This window comes from Coturnix japonica, chromosome 3 (genome assembly GCF_054131305.1).
Source record: "Coturnix japonica strain WE chromosome 3, WE-NBRP24, whole genome shotgun sequence".
Lineage (NCBI taxonomy): Eukaryota > Metazoa > Chordata > Aves > Galliformes > Phasianidae > Coturnix > Coturnix japonica.
This window is the reverse complement of record NC_140665.1, coordinates 72,859,738-72,883,763: the sequence shown is the minus strand read 5'-3', so window position 1 is coordinate 72,883,763 and position 24,026 is coordinate 72,859,738. Positions and strand designations below refer to the sequence as shown.

General features: G+C 38.7%; 1 protein-coding gene across 7 annotated transcripts in view; it reads right to left on the bottom strand.

Moving 5' to 3' along the window:
* SNX14 (sorting nexin 14) overlaps positions 1–23,088 on the bottom strand; it is a 45,519-nt gene extending 22,431 nt beyond the window's left edge. For all 7 annotated transcript variants that reach the window (XM_015858883.3, XM_015858888.3, XM_015858886.3 and 4 more), the window contains exons 1-15: positions 22,916–23,088; positions 22,675–22,795; positions 21,426–21,502; positions 21,240–21,318; positions 16,504–16,547; positions 12,100–12,187; positions 10,839–10,923; positions 8,411–8,567; positions 8,012–8,087; positions 6,701–6,745; positions 6,522–6,602; positions 6,253–6,367; positions 4,249–4,404; positions 3,889–4,013; positions 2,763–2,821 (exon numbers count right to left, since the gene is read on the bottom strand). In XM_015858883.3, coding sequence (XP_015714369.1) covers positions 2,763–2,821; positions 3,889–4,013; positions 4,249–4,404; positions 6,253–6,367; positions 6,522–6,602; positions 6,701–6,745; positions 8,012–8,087; positions 8,411–8,567; positions 10,839–10,923; positions 12,100–12,187; positions 16,504–16,547; positions 21,240–21,318; positions 21,426–21,502; positions 22,675–22,795; positions 22,916–23,055 — 1,448 coding nt within the window. In that variant the 5' untranslated portion in view covers positions 23,056–23,088. The remainder of the gene's footprint in view (positions 1–2,762; positions 2,822–3,888; positions 4,014–4,248; positions 4,405–6,252; positions 6,368–6,521; positions 6,603–6,700; positions 6,746–8,011; positions 8,088–8,410; positions 8,568–10,838; positions 10,924–12,099; positions 12,188–16,503; positions 16,548–21,239; positions 21,319–21,425; positions 21,503–22,674; positions 22,796–22,915) is intronic.
* Between the last annotated feature and the right edge of the window lie 938 nt (positions 23,089–24,026).

Here is a 24,026-nt window from a genome sequence, read left to right as displayed (position 1 = left end):
TTAGTGGGCATGGTGGGGTAGGGTCAATGATTGGACTAGATGATCTTAGTCCAGATGATCTTAGTCCAGTCATAGACTAGATGATCTCACCCTTTACAGAAAGGGTAGTTAAGTACTGGAATAGGCTCCCCGGGGAGGTGGTTGAATCGCCATCCCTGTTTGTGTTTAAGAGCTGTTTGGATGTGGTGCTCAGGGATATGATTTAGCAGAGGGTTTTTAGAGTTGGGGTACTATGGTTAGGCTGTGGTTGGACTTGATGATCTTCAAGGTCTTTTCCAACCTGGGTAATTCTATGATTATAGTGGTCTTTCCCAACCTTAATGATTCAATGATTTTACGAACATCATAGTTTATGGGATTAAAATACTCAAATTTCAGATTTTGTTTTACAATAGGTACTGCTTTCTAAAGCACCATGATAAAAGACAGTGCAAGATAACTGCAAATATGGAAACACATCCTAGCAAACTGGAATGGATTATGTCTAAGAGAAACTATTATAACATATACAGCTGCTTAATTCTGCAGGTTTTATTCCTAATCACTCCTCAAAATTTTTACATCTTCTACTAGGGCCTACATTTGAAAAAGGTTTTAATTTCACTGCTCACCCCGTGATGAGAAGTTGGGATGCTTTTTCTCAGACTACATATAAGGAGAAACATATTTATTGTGAGTGTGGTCAAACACTGGGATGGGCTTTCCTGAGAGGTATCAAATGCCCCCCCTATACCAGTCAGTGTTCAAGACGTTTGGACAGTGCCCTCATTAACACTGGTTAGCCCTGAAGAGATCAGGCAGTTGAATTAGATGATCATTGAAAATCCAACTGAACTATTTTATTCAATTCTTCTGTATGTTCCAGGTGTGTGCAGAAAACCAAAGCAGGTTTATATCTACCCAGAAGCCTGGGAAGCATGGCCACATACACTAACTAGTAGGTGGAAAATACCAATGACAGAGTTGAACTGCTAGTCATCAAGATATCCTGCATGAATTCTTTACAATCCAGAAATATTTGTGACTTCTCATTTATGAACTTAGAAGTTTTCATTGGACATTATTTATGTCTGTACAAGTTATGGTTGCTTCGTGCAGTTAAAAAAGTGATTAAAAACAGAAGTTATGCACTGATCATCTCCTCTTCCTACCTTCCCACTTTACTCTCTAGAAATTGCTGTTTAATAATAACTTCCTTGTCTTTTGATAACTGAAATCTTTCAACAGATTGCCCACATATTCATTCCTCTGGGATTTTAGATGTACTACTTGATCTCAGACTTTTTAGCCGACCGTATCAATGCAATACATGCAAAGTGGCTCTTGCAAAACTTCAAATCAAAGATGCAGGAAACAAAACTCATCACTTTGTAATTTCTCTCAACTGGGACTAAAGGTAGAAGAGGGAAGAAAAAGCATGATGCACATGAATAACATTTGGAGTAATTCCACAAGTAATCTCTACTTCTTCTGGCAGTGACTATTCATAGCAGACTCTGCAGAGGGAAAATCCAAAGCAATGAGCAAACAACTTTCAGATAGGATCTTTGTTTCATGGGAATATTCACTTAAGCATCATTTCAGGAACAAACAGTATCTCATACCATAAACCATAGTATTTACTCAGGGCACTCAAATCATTCTAAAAGGTGAACCAGATTTACTATCAGTAATGCTGCTTGAACTCCAAGAAGTGTGACAGCCCTTCCCCAAACAGAATAATTTGGTTATTTTGTAGCCAGAGATTTATCCTCTGTAACTTCGTTCTTTCTGTATTGGAAAGCAAAGCACCAAGAAGATAGCCTAAATACTTCCTTAATTTGACTAGATTTAGGACATGTGTGACAGGATACTTTCATTCTTGAGATGGATCACTTCGGAAAAGATACCAGAGGGCAGATTTTTAGGTCTGAATGAAACCATGTAGTCATATCCAAGAAAAAAGCTGGAGTGTGGTTTAATGTCAATAATCCTAATGAAATATAATGCTGGGGACAAACACGATTTGGACAAGTTGTCTTGTATGCTTCTTCACTAGTCAACACAAGTTTGTCACCACCAGTCTGAGAAGACACTACTTTTAAGCCTGAATCTTGGCCTCATGAGATTACAAAGACTACAAATAGATGTCACAGATCAAGGGAAAAATGGAACGTTAGGAGAGAAGAAAGGGATCTCATGTTATATAGGATTCATAGTGATTGACTCATTCTGTGAGTCAAGAGCGCTGTTGCTAGGTATGTCTGTGTAGAAGTTGTTAAAAAATTTGCTATGATTCCCATAGGAGGTAATCTAATATAAAAACAAGCGTTTTCTACAGCACTGTGGATCTTATTTCATCCCCAAAAGAAACCCAATCCAAATTATAAAATGTCTTATTGAATGTTTCCTTCCTTTGATTAAAGTGTAAAATTAATTTTGAACTGGGCTTTTCCATGACTGAGCTATCCAGAACAGCGGAAAATACAAGAAAAGAAGAGCTCCAGCACCACAGTAGAAGGAATCCCATTCACACCAGAACAGCCGCTTACTCTTCTCTACAGGCTGAGCCTGAAGTTGGTAAGCAATTATACATCCCAAACCCAGAAACAAGGCTTCTGACACTACATTTCTACAATGAATGAGGATAGCTGGGGGACATAAGCACACACATAATACCACTAAAAATTTACATAAATTAATATTAATCAGCAGCAAAACTCCTGGTTTAATAAACTGAAGCTCTCAACTGGAAAACAAAGAAAAAAATTAAACAAAAATACCTGTTAAACTTTGAATTGCGTGTTGGTGACTCTGCTCCTCGTAAAAGGTGTCTGAAGTACTACAACAGAGAGAAATAAAACACTGAATAAAGCACTGGGCTAGCTAGGAGGTAAGGGCTACTCAGCAAGAACAATGTTAAGCTGACCATAATCTAGCAGCTACAACAAACTTCTAGAAAAGGATTGACTGAATTTGCAATACATGCTCCCAGGACAAGTTATTTTAGTTACACCCTCTTGTGATTAAAAGAAACATGAAAAATTAGAAGCTAAAACTAAAGTCTAAAATTAAGTGATATAATCCATGTTTCCTTCCTTGTTAAAAATCAAACACTTGAAGCACTATAGCTTTTAAAGGAAAGTGATCAACAATGCCATTTTTGAGAGATGCACTTTATGAAACAGAACGTAAGCAAGGCAAATGTCTGATTCTAGGATAAGTCAGTATATTCTGCCTCAAATAAATGTAAGAAACCCAGTTTGACCAATACACACAAACTGCAAAGGGGATGAGAACTCAGACTCAACTTCTGTATTTAAAGTGTTGTCTATTAGAAGGCTTTAGAAGTAGCAGTGTGACCAGTGTGATGACATTATTTATCTAAACTTGCATTCAGAGCTCAGTTTTCTTCATTAATCATAGAACAATTTTAAATGCTTAGCAAATTGCTTTGAATGATCTTCTGGAGATCATACTCTTGATTTTCAGGTGTTATTATTGTACTTATATAAAACCATCATAACTTCAAGCATTGCTGCATTTTAACAAGTAAATAAAGCTATTCTAAATAGCATTTTATGCCTATTAAGAAGATAACATTTGCACCAAACCTGTAATTGTAAGAAGTGGTGGAAGGAATGGGATTTTGTAGTAGCAGTGCTGTACAAGAAATTATTACATCAAAATATTTTCTTTCTTGTTTTTATTCTGTTGATTTTATGATGAACTAGAATAAATTTAGTTTTCTGAGAGCAGGCAGATGTCAGAGCTGAGAGCAAGGTGAAAAATGAGGATGTACTTCTCATGTACACATGCATGCAGCTTAAAAATAGTGTGTCCTATAAAAACAAATACAGAAAACAACAATATTGCTTGAGGACTACTCTTTAAATCTTTCAGACTTACCTCATCACTATGACAGAACATAGGAGTGAAAACGTTTTCAAGGAGAGAAAGTACATGCTCGTAAGCTTCAAAAAGACATCTCATGGTTTGAAGTTTCACAACATCCTCATACGGACCTTCAGCAACTGCAGAAAAATTATTAAAAAACAAACAAACAAAAACAGCATTGCAAGCTAATACAAGTCCAACAGGTAATAAACAGAAATACACTGATAAAATATGGCATAAGTACAGCATAGCAAGGGGTTAACACGTCTTAACAGTTACAACAGAAGACTGAGAACATGTTTAGATAAATTAGTCCTGTCAAATGCTGTCTAACTTTCAGTGTTACATCATTCCTTCCAAATTCAAACTTACTTCTTTGAATCTCTTCCACAATAAAGGGATCAAATCTAATTTTGTCAATGCTTTCATCCAGACAGTAGGTTTTGTAAATTTTCTGGACTTCCTCATGAAGAGCCATCTTTTCTGCATCTGACAGTTCTGGCCGCAAAATTCGGTCATTGAATTCCTCTGAGAATTAAGGAAAAAAAATGGATTTGTTGATACAACTTGGCAAACAAGTAGCAGCATAAAAATCAATTAATTTTCCAGCAGATACAGTCATTCATACGGTTTTGAAACAAACAGAAGACATCTCAAAATGTCAGGGCAGATGCACTCTGATTAAAATTATTCCTAAAAATAAATTGTATTACAAAAAATGATTCCTCATCACAGTAAGGATAAATCCATGAACCCATGAAGGGCCTGAACAGCCCTTTAAACTAATCATCCACCTTCTATGTTGCTAGTTCGTTCAAAAGTTACATCTTCTCTCAATAATTTCAATATATTTAATATCAGGATACCTTGAAAATGAATTTCCTCTGGCTATGTGTATTGTGTATATTCAACACAATAATTCAACATTGAATATATACATATATTCAACGCAATTACTGTGCAATTTCTACATGATTTATTACTCATCATATTAATGGTATGAAAACTATCAAGAAAGAAGGGAAGATATTGTAGCATTCACTTCATTTTTCAATTAATTGACACAAATAACCTTCTTCAGAGAAAGTCTTGCAAGATCATCTCTGTTTCTTCAAGCTGATTTCGTCCAAAACTTTCAAACATTTCCACCAAGTGAAAAACCACCTGTGGTACATATTTAGACACCATAACCCGAGTGAACTACTTCTCACCCTTTGTTTTATAAGCTAATGTAGAGTCTCATCCTTAAAATGAGACTCATCCTTAAAAACATCCTTAAAAACACAGAAGAGGATTAGACATAAGAAAATTCCAAAGTTTACTAAAACATATTGATCATTGGAAATAGCCAGAGTTTGAGTAACCTTTCTGCTTAGAAGAAGCATCTCTAGACAATTTTATTGGCCGAGACACTGCTCTATACATAGCACTAGCATTAAGATGGCAACCACTTGGCTCTTTTTTGGAAAGAAGAGATTTTCCTGACAAACAGTCAACACATCTGAATGATACTGAGCCCAAAGGAAGTGCATGCATGCAGATTCCTTGTATTACTTTCATACAGTAATTACTTGTGGCGTATTTCAGAGATAAAGTCTAATTAAAAAACAAAAAACAAAAAAACCATCTTGCTGCTGTATATAAGGACCTGGGATACAAAGGCTGAACCATTGTTTCCTATGAAACACAGAAATATTTGGTTACAAAAAAAAAAAAGAAAAAAGTAACAAAAAAGCATTACACTGGTAAGCCAGTAATTAACCACCAGTGGGGGCGGGGGGAACAAAAAAAAACAAAACAAAACAAAAAAACAACATTAACCACCCTAAATTACAGAAACTTCACAGAAAAGCTTATGAATGGAAAGCGAGATGATTTTCAGACAATACTCATCTAACAGTAAAACCTAATGCATACATCACAACCAAGATTACCAAATAGGAGGAGGTGTCAGCAGCTTTACTGTTCCTGCTATGTTTCCGCTCTTTATTTTAAGCTTTAGGTCTAAACAGGAAAATCTTTTCATAATGCAGAGCTCATTTTATAAATACTTCAGTAACCACATATTTAAAAGACACAGCTGCACATTGTATCTGCGGCTAGAAGTTTTTTTCTTACAGGAATACTTTATTTGTAAATGGACAACCTTTATCAATAAACAGAAACATAATTAAGACCTAAAGTCCACACTGACATCAGCATTACCAAGATTAGCATTCAAGAACCAGTACATAAGTAAACGAATACAGACCCTGAAATGTAATCTCTTCCTCAATAATGCTGCCTCACTCTGTGACTGAGTATTCACTTAAACATACAAATGGTTAAACCCTTTAAGATCATCAAATGCAGCTCAGCACATACACGTAACCTTACCTACAGTCAGGCAGAACTGCAGCACGTGGACTGCTCCCTCCTGTTTCAAGAAGTTCATAAATCGAAATAAAAGATCCTGCTGATCCCGGATCTCCTTTAACTCCAGTTTCAGGACCTTCATGGGACATTAAAAACAAAACCAAAACCAGTCAATTTTCATACTTTCAATGAGAACAAAAATAAAAGCAAAGAGCCGTAGAACAAAAGGATCAGGTAAAGTAAAACAATTAGGCAAAACAGCAATGCAAATAAACATTGCCTCTTCTTACAGATGGCTTTTTATTTCTTGGCTCTGCAAATTTCTGCAGGAATGGAACCAATGAAGAAGTAGGTTCAGTTGCTTTCTCAGGCTGCAGAAAAAAAAAAAAAGAGAGAGAAAACAATTGGGTAAGAGGGTTTCTTTAAAAGGAGAATAAAATACTCTGGTTTTAGCTTTGTTAGCACTTACTGGACTGTCATCAATGAAGATGAGCAGCAAATGGTTGACAGTGTCCTGGAAGAAAACATCGTAGAAATTTAATATTAAAGAAACTCAACTAGAGGGAAATATTTTCACTACTGTGTTATAGTCATATTAACATTTATATATATATACTTAAAATGTTAAAAATATATATATTATTTACAAGTCGGGATTTCCTACAAGATTTGCATAGAAACATTCTTCACTTAGTGGTGGAAAGATCTGCAAGGTATTTTTGCTGATAAAACAGCTCTAACTACTAATATTTCCGCAGTTACAGTATCTTCTGCTTATAGTTTGCTGAATTATTTGTAAATGCTGCAGAGGATGTTCAGAGGGCTGCAGCACCTCCCCTAAGAGGACAGGCTGAGATAGCTGGGGCTCTTCAGCCTGCAGAAGAGAAGGCTCCAGGGGGACCCTACTGCAGCCTTCCAGTACCTGAAGGGGGCCTAAAAGAAACCTGGGGAGGGACTTCTTATAATGGCAGGTAGCAACAGGATGAAGGGAAATGGCTTTAAACTGGAAGAGGATAGATTTAGGCTAGATATTAGGAAGAAATTCTTTACTGTAAGGTGGTGAGACAGTGGAACAAATTGTCCAGAGACTCTGTGAATACCCCCACTCTGGAGGTGCTTAAGGCCAGGCTGGATGGGGCTTTGAGCAACCTGGTCTAGAGGGAGGCGTTCCTGCCTATAGCAGGGTGTTGGAACTACGTGATCTGAAAAGCACCCTTCCAACCCAAACCATTCTATGATTATATGAAAGTCAATGATGGCAGTATTCTACTTTTATAAATAAAAGAAATAACACTAATGCTCTATTTTAATCAGTTCAGTCAGTTAAGCATTCAAATCATATAACAGTTTGAGTTGGAAGGAACCTTCGAGGTTATCCAGTTCCAATCCCCTGCTATAGGTAGGGACATCTTCCTCTAGACCAGGTTGCTCAAAGCCCCATCCAGCCAGTCCTTGAATGCCTCCAGGGAGGGGGCGTCCACAGCCTCACTGAGCAACCTGTTCCAGTGTCTCACCATCCTCACAGTAAATACTTTCTTCCTGATATCTAGTCCAAATCTACCCTCTTCCAGTTTAAAGTCATCTCCCCTTGTCCTGCTGTTATCTGCCCATATCAGCTGCGGTGAACAAAGGCAGTGGCCACGAAGTTTCCTTTTCTTTAACCCAGACAAAGCCCACAGTGAGCAAGCTACTGAGTGTCATTTGCTTTATCATAATATGCTTAGGATGAAAACCCTAATATTAAATAAATGAACATTACTTATGCGTTTTAAAGTCTTACAGGATCAGCTAAGAAATCCATAGAGGGAAGGAAAACAGAACCAGGCAGAATCTCTCTTATAAGAAGTGCCAGGGACCTGAAAATTAAAAAATAAATAAATAAATAGATAAAATCAGTACCCACACTAAATGACTAAATTTCAAGGGAATAAAGTCGCTAATAACATTACATTGTACTGGGAAATACTTTAGTATTTAAAAACACATTTTAAGTATGTTGCAATACTTCCAACACCGATCAAATAATCCACAAACAAAGGGCTTGCACTGCCCTTGAACACACAAGCAAAAGGATAAGGAGAGCAGGAGGATGACTTTGGAATTCATTCTGTTGCCCCTAAAATTATAGTACTATATCATATGCGTATACTTTAAAAAAATAAATAAATACTTTTTATACCTGCATTCTGTTGATTTGGGGGGCAAAATATATGGAAAAAGAAGTTCAGTAAGTTTTCTTAAGTAGTGAAGTTCATCTCTTCGGCTTCTCAAAGCAACATGGAGTTCTGGACCGTACTCTTCTAAGGCAGCTTGCTGTAAAAATTCTGCATTTTTAACTGGAAGTAGGAAAAAATAAGTCACAGGCTGTTGCTTTTTGTTGTTGTGAAATAAGAGGTGACTGCTTTTCATCTGAGCAAAAACTAATACTTTCAGTACATGTACAACTGCCAAAGGAATACAATGTTGTAACTTTAAAAAGAACCTTGTCTTAGACTCTGGGGTCTGGCTATGCTGAAATAAAAATCCCATAGGAATATGAATTCTCTCGCTAAATAATTGCAGTTTGCATAATTTCCTCAATGATTTTTTTCATTCATCACTACTGAAGAACTCAACATTTTGATTCTTCAGAAAAAATGCATTGTCTAAAGTATATCTTTCTTTGCTTTTTTCTGGCCTCCTTTTTGGCCTCCATTTTACTGGGCTTCTACCTACTGCCTTGCATACAATACAATTCTAGATTAATGTAAACTTAAACATTTATTCAGTCCTGTTAAACCCATTTTCCTCCTCAGAACACTTAGAAATAAACATGAAGGAACATATATTAGCCCATATAAAAACAGCGTGAATCAAACCAGAACCTGGCATGGGATCTGCAGCATCACTGCCTCATAAATAGGTGTTTGGAGTTGAAAGAGTATCTGCTTTACCATGTTAAAAGCTACACATACCAATTAGCAGTAACAATTATATAGTCCTCCAAGTTACTTCAAAAGACAAGAACCAAACTGCAATAACTTGCACCCAGTTGTGTGAACAACCCACCACCTGTTTGTGCCAAAAAACACTGGGATAGTGTGGGATACATTCCTGCTATCTGCAAAGCAAAAGCTTGTTTTCAGCTGACTGAATTTAGTACAGAAGACAGCTAGCTTATCTGGCATAACTAAGAATTGCAAGTTGGACTTGGCAAACTCTGTAGGTCCTTTCCAATTATTCTGTTGTAACAGATGATATGGGGGATGTGGGAACATGTACTGCCTGATAAGTCCACCTAGTTGCTATCACTAAAGGCAGAGAGGAGGAAGACACAGTCTGGCAGCAATAGGTAACGAACAGTAGAGATGTATGCACAAATAGGAGTGATAAAGGCAGGAAGAGCGGGAAGAAAGGAAATACTTCCTAGAGCAATAATAAAAAAGGATATAGGAAGCAAACAGAAAAGGCTAAACTCAACCAGTTGCAAAAGCAAGGCCTGAAAGCTACCTCTGAACAACGCACACTAGGTGACTGGTTAGCAACGTTTACTAGGAAGTGCTGCTGAAAGTCATTTTCAGGTGCCATTTCATGCATCTGCCCTCAGAAGCTTTTCTGAATTTAACCTCTGAACAAAACAGTTCGTTTTCAACGCTGTACATTTAAAATCCAGGCCTTTGCCAATGGAGAAAAGTGTTTCCAGTTTCTTTGCAGAAATCAAAGGAAATATGAAATTCACTTCAACTTAATCCAATCTAATTTGATGATGCTCTTGTTTGTGCCCACAACTCACACCATCAGCAAGAATTTCCAAAGTTCAGATAACAGCATATAATTATGGATATCGAGCAGAGGGAAGGGAGGAAAGTTCATGACTTCAGTGAAAGTAAACAACTACGCTTGAAAGTTGAATGAAACCACATTTAGTAAATACAGCGCTGTGGAACACAGCCAGCGAAAAAAAGATAACATTAAGTGTGATATTTTTCAAATATTCCCTCAATGCAGAGTTTTTGTTACTTTGTTACTTTTACACCAGGCTTGTGAAAATATTTTTATTTAGATATGAATAAAAGATGCTACTTTTCCAACATTTATACCTTGTTTTTGAGCATAATTATATAACTTCAACATAACGAACATTTTCATCACATTAACAAGCAGACATGAAATCAGTGGTAGGTGTGAACTCATTCAAGCTATCCAAGTTACAGTTATATTATAGAACACGGACATGCAACTCTTCATTTGTAATTGCTTAGATAGAACACATAAGAAAACCTTCAACAAGCACTGCTAAATGATCTTGGCTGCTCTGAACAGACAAAAACATTCTTGTTCACCACACAGATATAGAAGTTTAGCACTCCAAACTTATGGTGACACAAATACACCAGAACTGAAAGCCGAGAGATTTTTTGTATCATACCATTTTCTTACTTGTCTTTGCAACCTCCAACTCCAGAATAAAAATGTGAAAGGATCTTTTTGGTTGGATGTTGGTTGTTTGCTTTTAAAAAGGAGGCAGCAATGATAAGAAGACTTAGCAAACATATCAACAAACATGCAGAAATAAAACTTTTATACTTGCCATTTGAAACTGAAAACGCGTTAAATCTTTACAGTACCTTTCTGCCTGGCTTTGGCTATCACTTCTATATGTTTCATTGCTGCCTTCAGCATTTTCTTTGTTACTACAGTTGGAATATCCACCTAAATAACAGTTTCAAAATAAAAACGGAACTATTTCAGTTTCTTCCCCAAAACATCTTAAAGACAATGACTATCAAACATACTAATTTGTCCCCATTGTAACCATAAAAAGAATCATTCAGAAACAACCAATGCATTCTCCTCTAGGTAAATGGACACTGTGCTCACTTTACACTTGTGTGTAAAGCATACAACATCATGTACAATGCTACAAACAATGCTGTTAGCATTTATTTTCAACTTGTTAACAACGTGATTCTTCCATTGCAGTAATTATAGTAATACAGCTTGATTTCCAGATCACTGTGGATGAAGTCTAGTTCTGTGCAAAGAACAACAAAAGCAAATAATTCCCTGGTAGTTCTTAGTACTTATACGTGCTTAAGTTTATTAAGTTATTTTGTTGTATATCAGTCACAGAATAAAATTACTTTATTACCAACAAAGACAGATACGATGAATTATTACTCAGCTTCTAACTCAAGAAGAAAATACGCAACAGTTGGTATGAGATAACAGTTAATACCTTATTACAAGATCAACAGATCAGCTATTTTTCTGCAACAATAAAGGAGCTACAAACAAGAAGTACATACAAGTAATACTTGCAGAGTATATTGGAACTCCAAACGTTAACACCTCGCTCTAGATTTTCACTTTGAAAGATCTGTTTCACTTTCAAATCCCTACATACTGTCTGGGTACTACACAGATCATTTCCTAATTTTCCCACAGCTTTGCTTTAAAAGCAACAGATTCAAATTCCAGTAAACAAGAAAGTCATCTGGATTTGATATATAAAAAGGACAGAATCAGGCTGCTCTTCAGTCACCACAGAGTGCACATACAACTTGTAGCCCAGAAAATACTGCTGTTATGAAGGAGGGGGAAAAACACATTTCCAGTAACTGCTTCAACAGGAGGGCCAGTGCTGAATAAACCTGGAAACTGAGTTAGCATCTCTTACGGCTTAGAACAGCCAGAAATTTTGAAGCCATATCTGTAAAACAGACTTGAAACACTTTACTGGCATACGGGGTGTATGTGTTAACATATTAAAAATACAAATTAATGTATGACTATGATCCATAAGATTGACTTAGGAATTATCACTTGTAAAATTAAAGAACTAGCTGCAGTTGGAGAAAGAGTGGGAATAGCTCTCAGTGGCCTTACCTTGTGAATTCTCCGAACTAAAACAGATGCAAAGAAGCGCAGCGTGCCTCTCAGTTCATCCACAGAGGATTCATCATCAGTAATATTTCTGCAGTGTTATAAAAGCAGGTTGTGTAAGAATAAGAAAAAAAAACAACAAAAAGAAACATTTATATTCATCCAACATGTGACAAAAAACCTAAAGTTCTAAAAATACTAAAAGCTGGAATAATAACATCCAACAGCAGCACATCAATAGACATTAACTGAATTGAAAGCTATGGAGTGTGAGGAGAGACTGAACAGTCTTCTACTTGAGCAAAACACAAAGCATTACCAGCATGGCTGTGCACTCAGCAGTGTCTTAAAAATGTCTGAGGGTAAACTGGAATTGTATGTCAATTCCTGCCCTAATGTACTATCTGCCTATAGCAGAACAAGATGATCTTAAAAGTCTCTTCCAACCCAAACCATTCTCTGATTTGCATGATTTTGAGCAAGTAAAATCTAACTTATCTTCCACATATGTGAAAACAGTAATTGCTTTCTATTCATTCCACCCCAATTAAGCTAGACTGAACTGCATCTTCCCATTCCTGCATACTCCACAACTTTATACACTACAAGATTTCAAATAAAGAAACTACAAAGCAAATGAGACAAGAACTTCAACCTAAAGCCACATGAAACAACTGAAGTTATTTAGTATGTTTCTACTTGGAAAAAAAGGAATAAAGAACTTAAAGTACATTCCCAAGTCACTGTGTCAAAACATCATCTGAACTTTTAATCTGGCTTACCAGTTTCCATCTGCTGCAGTACATTATGTTCAGTGAAAAATCATGTTAAAAATACTTGAAGTTGATTATGGGAAAAAAAAATACTTAATTCCACGTTTTCTGGAAATTGGATGAAAATGGGAAATACTGAGTCTTAGATGCAGAAATTGCACCTAACTTGAATGGGAGATGGGAGAAGAGATCCTAATAATGGCACTCAACAAAATGCAACAGAATAAATAAAAACCTACCAAAATTTAAGTATATATGGCCCTTAGAGAGTCAGTAAAGATACTGCTAAAAGAGCACTATAACAGTTGAGTAGTAACACTACAAAGAAAGCTACACGCTGCTTCAGCTAATGACCATGTGTAAAAGCCATCACAGATTTCAGTCTGCATAATGCATACGCAAACCCCTAAATGTTTCTGCCTATGCACTAATTGCAAACATCATTTGTTTAAATATATATATACATATATATAAATGCAAGCAGCAACAGTTCTGTTTGAAAAGCAAATAGTTATGCCCATAGCATCATTTTATGTTATTAAGCATCAGAGATTTTAAAGCAGTGTTAGCCTGGGTTACTTAGCATCCAAATGCACATTGAAGGTGACCTCTTAGCTACAGATACTGGGGACCTGGCAGACAAAGTACATAACTAATTGCAAGAACATACACCTCAAAGAAAGTGGTCTGGCACGAGGAACACAATGATCCTCCAATAGCTAATCATATGTTGATAAAAATACCGCAAGGGAAGGTTTGTTTTAAGATCACCAGCTCACATTTTGGAAGCAATATGGCTTGCAAATATCCATACTTTGTAAGGAAGCCAAGGGATCAGCAAACAAACTGTATGACTGTATTACTAATATTTGTCAGATAATAAGATACATGAGGTAATTTGGACCAAGAAATCGTTTATTGACACTTGGATAACCACTATTTTGGCAAATTCTACTTGGACGCGACTTTCTGCCATGTACTTTCATGAAACGCCACAGTTCCGCAGAGACATTCCTTTAATCAACAGCGGACTGAATTCTCATTAAAAGGTCAAGCAACTGTAAAACCCCAAATCTCCAGTGAGAGGCAGGAAGGGCCAAATAACATTTTAAAAGCATTATAGAAGTTGGCGGCATTTTCTCAGAATTCAAGGAAAAGCTTAAAAGAAAAACGCTAGAAGAAAAGACTCAGTCTGTTCATTATAAACAGTTACTGAGTCAAATACCTCCAAAGATACACACCCAACCGCTGGTCCATGCAAAGTCTTATGGGGTCTACTGATAAACAAAAAACATACGCAAATACTGAAGTGATTTTTTTTTCCCCTGTTTATCAATTATCCTTATGAAATTCAACCGACTCTTACAATAAGCACTATGAAAGGCTGCAAACTGCCTGGTACTTATTATATATTATAATTGCCTATGCTTGGTAATTCAATAAAAATTCTACATCTGCAAATGAGAAAACTCTTATTATAGTCACTGTCAATGAACAAAGGTTTTCACAGCAACGTATTACATCAGTAAGGTAGGTTAGAATCTGGAAAGCTGGAATTGCAACAGAAAAGAGGGACACATTCCAACATCAAACTGTCCTATTTAAAATCAGATATAAGATGTTAAAAGCAAGACTTCATGTGGTATAAAACTACATAAGCGACTCTGACTGGTGTTTTGTAGTTCTGTACACTTGGATAACTTATAACTGTAATCCACAGTTGAAAAATAATAAGTATTAGGATAAAATCAATACATTTTGAGAAATACAAGCAATTGACATAGTTATAACCGTCTATTTCAGTAGCATTCATGGGATTTTAAGTACTAAACTTCATTCCTTGAAATTAAACCCGTTTCAGGGATGTTTGCTTTTAAATTTTAATCTTCATGAGAGCTGCTGGAGATCACAGGAAAGCACAGAACCAAGTATCTACAGATAAGGATACCAAAAATGATATTGCAACTTCTGGGCTGAAACCTGTAAACCTTTCAGAACCAGGCTCTTTCGCTGGAGAATCAGAGATACCATCGCAGTAGAGCTCACTGAACTCCCACTGCACAGTCCGCTGGAAGCCCATTGCTTCTGATGAGTTGGGTGTGAATTTATGGAGCCAGTTCAAAATCTGGAGGTGCAGCCATGTGAAAACAGAAGACAGATCACCAAGAAGTAAGATGTAACACGGTCTAGGCTGGTTGGCTCCGTACCAACTACATTTTGCGCTGCACTTGCAGCCACACAGATTCCAGCTATGCTATACCAACTGTATGTTGTACTCCAGACGGCAGTCATCCTGGATACCCGGGATGTACACAGGTGATATGCAGAACACAAATCTCCTTGTGGGCCGAAACCAAGTGAAATGTGAAAGTGACTTTCCACCAGTCACCAAAAATAAATAAATAAATAAATAAATAGATAGATAGATAGATAGATAAATAAATAAATAATCATATCTAATTTCAACATATGAAACACCGAACTGTCTCCTTGTGTTTCTTCCTTGATCAAACTCAGAGCACCCCCTAGTTTTCTGCACTTGAAAGTTAAAGACCTTGAGTTTTCCAGCTTGAATGCAGCGAATACATGGAGCTCAAGCTCCCTCTGCTGTTTGTACTAGCAGCTGTTTTATACTTAAACGCATTCACCACACAACAAAGACAGAGGTGACACAAGCAGATGCTGCCCATAATTAAAAACCAATCAGGCCAAAAAGGCTGCCCAAAAATTCCAGACCCCAGACAGACAAAGAATAGCAGAGAACAAAACAACATCTAAATTGCCTTTATCACAAAACTCGACCTCTCCATTTAATGTGAAAGGATGTTGTTTTAACGTATTAATAGCAGCAAGACCAGTTGAAATTTTAATCTCTGTTAGTATCTCCCTACAAAGCACTTTGAGGCACTAATTTATATAACCACAGCTATAAGATTGTCTTTATTTACTAATTGTAAGGTTATTTACACAATACTACCATGTTCAGCTCAACACAGACGCCCATCCCAGCCTTAAATCTCAGCAAGTTATCAGACAGTCTGCAATAAAAGGGCTAAGAGGAGCACTTAGAATATCTTTTCTGCCCTAATTAAAAGCAGAATTCTTATTTTTGAAAGGCTATGTTTAAAGATTACATTTTATTCAGAGATGAGATAGACAAGAATTTCTTTAGTCTGGAAATAATTTCAGTTCAGTTTATTTAAAATTTTATAAAAACAAAGTTGTGCAGATTTCCAAGCGAGAGTTTTTCAAAAGTTAACATAAATTATCTAAAAATGTGGTTTTTAGGATGAAATAAAAATTCTAGGATAACCTCTACTGTATCTCAATCATTAACAGACCTGCTCCTATAACAAAAATGAATGCTGATAACAGTTTGCTTATTGCAGAATCAGAGAACATCTTGGGTTAGAAGGGACCTTGAAGCTCACTCAGCCCCAGTGTCCTACTGCAGGTAGGACTGCCTCTACCAGCTCAGCTGCCCAGGGCACAACCCAACCTGGCCTCGTGCACCTCCAGGGATGGGGCACCCACAGCTTCTCTGGGCAGCTGTGCTGGTTCCTCACTACCCTCTGAATAATGATTATTTTCTTTATGTTATTTGAAAATAGTAACTTTTATGTAAAGCTCATACCTGTACCACGGATAAATAAAGTTTTCCAGGACCAATTCGAGCACCTGTGAAAAATGAAGTCATTGCAAAATAAACAAGTGTACTGTAAGTAGTTGTTAGAGGAGACCACAGAGCAGTCTCCTGTATCATAACATTTTAACATACAGTTATATATGACGCAGACCTACTGTAAGATCAATAATTATGCATAATAATCATCAATACATTGGGCAAGGAGTAATCAGCCGATGTTTTTATGAGGTTTCAAGGTGACACTGTTTTCACCAGCACCATGGACAACACAAAGCACAGTACTACGGCCACTCTGTGATGCAAACCTTGCTTCAGACAAGTTCAGCCACTGAAAGGAAGGCATCTCTTGGGCCTAGGCTGCTTCTTGAGGAGTGCTGTATTGATAGAGGGCCCCTTCACCAGAGGGGTGAGTTCCAATCTTCTTTTGGTATAAGCCTACTGGTCTACCTGTGAATACTTTTCCTAGTATCACTAAGAACTTGTCAGAAGCAATTTTACTTCTTTGTAAGCAGAACACTAGTTCATAAGAATAAGCATTATTCCTCTTACAGCATCTGAGGCTGCTCTCAGTCACACTGCAGATGCACTACAGGAACCCAAGGCTTAATAACTGTATGCTGTCTTTAGGGCTCTACTCATGACTATATAAGTACTCTCAGTAATAGACACATCATAGACTTTTTAATTCCCCTCAGTTCTTCAGACATAAGCAGTTGATGAGCACACTTTTTCTCCTCCCTACTAAGAACACTGTCAACTCGGATCTCATAAGACAATCTTCCTTTCACAACTATTTTACTTCAGGGATTTTCTTCCCTTTGTTTTTTTCAGGATGAAGAAGAAATCCTTGTTCCTTCACCCCTTCTGAAAGGACGCTTTCCAGTTTGCGATAACTTTGTGTATCTAGATTGTGGACTCCATGAACTGGTTATTCTACCCTATATTTCCATTGAAAGGATGAGGGGAAACAACATCACAGACTCATTACTTCCCAGACCAGAAAAATAAAATAAATCTGGAAAATCTTCTTTGGAAGTTAATTTTCAGACAACAGGAAGGAAATCAATCCAGCAGCAGTCTGCAAAGAGACTGCTGGCCTTAAGAGCAAAAGATCAGAGTACCCAAGACAATTTCACTGATGCTTTCTGTAATACAGCCAGAACATAATACACCAATCTGCTCTAGAAAATTCAGTCTCACAAGTGCTGAAACATTATTTTTGTTCGTGCAGAGCTTCTAACAAAACCTCTTCCAGGGGTCATGCCAGAGATGCATTAAAATAAGTGCCTATCAAAGGGAAAGAATTGGAGAAAAATCTACACTATGGATCTGTATCTGTTTAAAGATTCTTTTTCTTTCTTCGTCTATTTTTGCTATGCACCTCCCTAGCAAATAGCAACTGTAGGAGATTACCTTCCCCGTGGAGCAGAGCCTTCAAGCCTTAAGACTCAAAGGGATTACAATGCACTACCCCTGAGCTTTCATTATCTGTGATGGCTATTTTGAAACTGAAAACCTATTCATCAAATGTATTACTGCAACTTTATCAGCTGCTAACATAACTTATTGATGCTATCTCATCCTACTAGAAGAATTATTTCTAACAACTCTACTTAACTCAGCCAAATATACAAGTTCTGTTAAAAAAAAAAGTCCTGTGGTTATTAAATCAGCAAGATCAGACAGCCTACCCTGCCTTCTTGAGACTCATTCTGTTGACTTCCACCTGAACATTTTGCATGATTTGTCGGGGCTTTTTTTGGCGTCTCTCACCTCCAGATTCATACTGTAAGTAAGGGCTCTGTATTAATGATTATCTGCTGGATAAAACCAGGCAGGCAGTCCCACTCAGACAAAGACCAGGCAGACAACTAACCCAAAATACACCTAAAGTTCGTGTGTCTGTGATCCTGAGGTCCAAAGGTCAAGACATATCCTATTAGAATTCAGGTTATCTGTATCATCCCTTGGTCCTGGACACACAGAAGATAATCCTTATTCACAGATTTGCTGAGCAGCTAAGTATGATGCTCCATTCACTGCGTTCTCGTAAAGCATGACATGCATCCACACTCAGTCCAGCAACACCAAAAATATCACCCAAGCAGATAGGATAGCTCAAGGAATGCCACTTAATGACAAGCAATTTCCTTTTCTATGAAGTATTCTTTTCCAGCTCTAAATTGAAATGATGAGTCATTTCATTGAAAGCCTAACTATTTTTCAAGTATTTCACAAAATGACTGGTCCTGCAGAATGCATGAAGTTTTCAGTTGGAAAGAGATTAGAAATGTACAACCAAACATACTGCAGGTAGCAGTACTATAAGTAGCTGAGGAGGAAAAGAAAAAGAAATTCATTTCTAGCAAGCACTACAACATCGCAGCTAATAAATTTCTAGCTGCTGAGACAAGCTTTCTGTGGACTCTCATTCATAGTACAGGCTCCAGTTGCCAGGAGGAAGAACGAGAATTACCAGGCCAAATTGGACTGAATAGTAGCAAGGACTTGATAAGTAAACCACAAACACAATCTAAAAAGCCCTAAAAGACTGCACAGCTAGATAGCGGAGGCTGCTTCCTGAGGGGAGAACAAACAACTAATATGAAAGCAAGCAGGCTGCAGGGAGCTACAGGAGTTTTAGGCTGGCAGGAAGCATGCCATTAATTTGTCCATTTTTCACTTCTAGAAGGAAAAAAGAGAAAAAAATCTGGTCTCATACTATGAGCAAGAATCTGAGAAACTAAACATGAATGAAAATTTGGTGAGATCAACAGACAGCACCCTGACCCACTGGCCTATTTCCATAACGATGCTGATCACAAGCACCTGAGCAGCTTTCTGTAGGTTTGACTTGCAAATATTCTTTTGTAAGTAGAGATGAGCTCATTGACTAAATAGTAGAATTCAGTTCTCCTGTATACAATCTGTAACACCTTGATCAAAAGAATGAAAAAAAAACCTGCAAACAGAATTATAGTGAAGTCAATGTAGTATTCTTTATACAGGATACAACCCAAATGATCAAACACTGACAGATGCATGGCTGAGGCAGTTCAAAGCTCAGTTATAACAATAGCCGTGAATGAAGGGAGGGAGGAAAGTCCAAGCATGTGTTTCTCTTACTGTTCAAAACAATACAATGGCGAGATAAGCAAGGCAAGGCTGCAAAGGATTATGAAACTAGAAAACAAGATGAACTATCATTACGACCTAATGTGAGAAGTCCGTATATTATGACAAAAGAAGAACTAGAAACACTAATCTAGAATAAAAAACAAAAACAGAACTATTCTAATTTTCTGGAGAATCTGCTTTTTCAAAAGCAGGCTGAGCTCCAACACTGCTTTGGGATCTCATTAATCTTAATTCACTTCTTGCTGTATCAGCTTCCCTCTAACATGTGACTAACCCACAAAAGAAAACACGAGCAGTCTCTCCTTCCAACCCTAAGCATGTATCCAGTTCCAATTGCACATTAAGTGCCACATCCCCAGTGCAGGGGATGACAAGGAAAGAATAAGGTGTGGACAGAACCTTTAACCGGTACAGAAGGGTTGCAACAGGGAACAGCACAGGAAGATTTAGCATTACACACAGCACGTGAAAAAGGTGACTCAAGTGTGTGAACAAAAGTCTATTTTCGTCCACCAAAAGTTATCACCCTGCCACACTGCAGAAGGAATGCATGGAACCCTCCAGTTGAGCACTCAAAGAAGAGAAAGGAATAAGAAATGCAGCATAGATATAGAAAAGCCAAGTCTATGCTGCTAAATAAAGCAGGTCCAGAGGAGCCAGTGAAGTTAAAACAAAGAAACAACAAAAAAATCCACCAACAAAAGACTCACATTGTTTTGGTAAAAGCAGAACTACAGTATCAGCAATCAAATACAAAATGTCATTGTATGGCAACAAAAGATCACTCCTGAGAGATAACTCACAGAGAGGTTCCCTTCTGAGAAACATACTAAAGAACTTCACTAGCTAACATAACTGCTTATGAAATACAGAAGTCATGCTGTTAAACTAAAGGGTGTTAACAAGATATCCCTGTATTGAGGTTTTTTTTGCACGAGTTTGTTTTGTTTTTCAGCTTGCTAAGGGGTGTGCTCTGAACACAGAGCTGTATTACAGTTCACTTTAGTTGGCTTTGCACACCAGGTTCTCAGTTGTGAGAGCTGACACAAATGGCTCTGTTCGCTTCCGACACAACATCTATTCCTCCTTTTACCACCGAGCTCCAATGCAGAAATTCTAAACAAATAGAAACTAGGGCACCCAAGGTCTTGATGTTTTCTTAGCTTTTCAAAAGGACAGAAAATTATCTACTGAGCTTCATGAAACAGCAACAAAATGGAACAAATATAAACCAAAACAACTTTTCACTACTTGAACCAACCAAGTAGGCTGATATACACTTAAATCAGATGTGTTTTTCAGGCACTTATTTATACCTGATCTGCCTCCTGTACTTCCCAACGTGCACAGACCTTTCTTGAGTTCTAAGGATGCCATTCAGGAACAGTCACATTTCTGTTAACAAGTAAACCATCTTGCCTCTGCACCCAGCATTTATTCTTCTGATTTGATTCTTAAATGATAAGTTAACGTGAACACTAAGTACCTCTGACTTGTTTGTCAAGCCAGAAGTTACAGGCCTACAAAACATATAATTAAAGAAGTCACTGAACTGCAAGGAACTAAAGAAATGAAACAACCTTTACCTCTGACAGGGACGCGTCGACCTTGGAAGGCACTTTCAGATCCAGCCATGGCTGATAGTTTTCCAGGAGCAAAGCTGGTCTGTTGGAAAGCACAGACAAATTGATGCAACAATACTGCAGTTTTCCCACTGACATACACAAAATGTGATAAACAACAGGACTGTCAGTGCCACATATTTAATTTACCTGTGCCTCTTGCATTTGACTTTGCCACACACAGCACAACTGTGACCATGAGGAAATAGCTCCGGCAGTTCCAGTTGCTGAGAGAAAATATTTGGACAAGTTTACACTCTCTGAAATGATGGTTCTTATAATATACTGATGCATTAGTAAATTTCTCTTTAGAGTATGCAGAGAGTATTACAGAGAGTTGAGTGGTAGAAAGACAAAGCTGTTTCACAGCAGGAAAACAGGGCAGTAAGGCACAGTATGAGAAACCACTGAACCAAACAAAAAAAGCACTTTTGCTGAACAAAGTTTAAGATGACAGATACCCTCTCATATGTCCAGTCACTTCCCCATACAATCGTCTGCAACTAGAACAAATGATTTCTATACAATTCTTGCCCTGCTTGTATCCCTGAAGACAGAAAAAAGGATTTCATAAAATAGAATCAATGAATCTTCAGAGTTGGAAGAGACCTTTAAAGGCCATCTCATCCAACCCCTCTGCAATGGACAGGGACATCCATAGCTAGATGAGGTTGACCAGGGCCTGATCCAGCCTCACCTTGAAAATCCCCAGGGATGGGGCATCAACCATATCTCTGGGCAACCTGTTCCAGTGCCTCACCACCAGCACTGTAGGAGACTTTTTCCTTATGTTGAACCTAAATCTACCCTGTATGAGCTTGCAGCCATATCCCCTTGTTCCATTACCACAGACCCTGCTAAAGAGTCTATCCCCTTCTCTCCTATAGAAATGCTTTGTTACCTTGGAGTTCAGCACCGCTAAGAAATGTTTGCCCTGGAACAGGCTGCCCAGGGAGGTTGTGGATGCCCCGTCCTTGGAGGTGTTCAAGACCAGGCTGGACAGGGCCCTGGGCAACCTGATCTAGTAAAGGTGTATGTTTGGTGGCCCTGCCAGGCAGGGGGGTTGGAACTACATGATCCTTGAGGTCCCTTCCAACACGGGTCATTCTGTGATTCTGTTTGATTATGATCAATAAAGCTACTTACTTCTGAAATACCAAGTGACAAACAAGGAAAATGGTTAAAAAGCCACATCCAGCAACAAGCTTCAGAGGTCTACGTACCCAATGATTTGATGGGATTATGCATAAGCACACGAGGAATCCGGTCTTAATCACCACACACATGCCACAAGATCCATCAGTATGCAGAAATAAGTGGTATTGGTGTGTAATGCTTTAAAAGAAGGATTGCCATCCACATGCATTGCTGCCAAACGTAAAGAGGAACAGGTTCTTACCTTGGGCTTGTATTTGATAGTGTACAGAATGTTGGGCAGGAGTGAGTCCGGTCCCAGCGAGCAGTAGAAGGTGACGACGCCAGCCACAAAGGACCAGAAGATCATCAGGACGTGAAGGTACCTTACAAAGAACGAAGAAAGGAGACGCTACTCTTCATACCTGTATGCATCTCAACGGGGGTGAGGCCAGGCCAGGCAGCACCACCACCCGGCTCACAGCCCCCCCCCCCGGCCGAGTTACCGGTTGAGCAGCAGGGTGGCGGCCGCCAGCCCCAGCAGCAGGCAGCAGAACAGCGGGTACTGCCGGCACGTCTCCCGCAGCGCCTCGGCGCCCCGCACCCGCTGCCGCAGCCTCTCGCCGGCCGCCCGCAGCCAGCCCATGGTGCCGCCGAGCCGGCTCCCAGCCAGCGGGGCAGGCCGCGCCGCTTCCGCCGCCAGCAGCATGTGACGGCTGAGAGGGAGGCGCCACGGCCGCCATCTTCCCGTCCCGCCCCGCTTCTCTCCCCCTTAAAGTCACAAAGCGGAGACCAGGCGTCGTCTGGAATGTAGTTTATTGCTGCCATCTTCACGTTAATAACAGCCCTCAGCTTTAGAGTAAGGCACGAGATCCCACGCTGCCTGAGTGCTGTCAGCACTGTGGTGATCCCAGCTCAGGGAGCTCCGAGTTACCACAGTGCAGCTGAGGGGAAGATAGGCCATTACACACATACAAGCACTTCAGCAGCTGCTCCTGGGAAACCACAGCGAGAAAGCCTGCTCAGCAATAAGCACCTGCTTATTTCTATGTTACCTTGAGAAGCCGGAGATCCCTTTTACATGGCATACAACCCCATATGTGGGCAAAGGACGCATGGAAAATTGCTGCTAAAGCAAGCCCTGTTCACAAAGCCACACTGCAAACCTGTGAAACTTTTCTTTCTCTGCGAAAGAAAAACCATCGCTGGGAACACGGGTGAATATCTAGAAAATGAAAGCTGAAAATAGCTTTCAGACACGTCCCTCCGACGCCCGTCATTTTATGCAACACTTCCCCTGACCTCCACATCAGGTGAAACGCTGCAGTGAGACTTGCAGCATGCTGACCTTTCTCAGAGCGCCTGGCACCAGCCCAGGACGAGATTGGATTTCCTTCAGAGCGCCTGCTCAGTATTATTTCATGTCAGTCCACATGTTCTCTATTAGGCATATAAAAAAAAACCCCAACACCCACAGAAATAAGGTGCACGTTTACAGCAAGGCTCCGTACAGACTGTTCAAAGGAAATCAGTTTTCCTCAAGAAGATGCATCTTTTCTGCTTTCTAACTTGATCCTCAGTTTAACTTATTGGGATTAATATACTTAAAGTATTGCA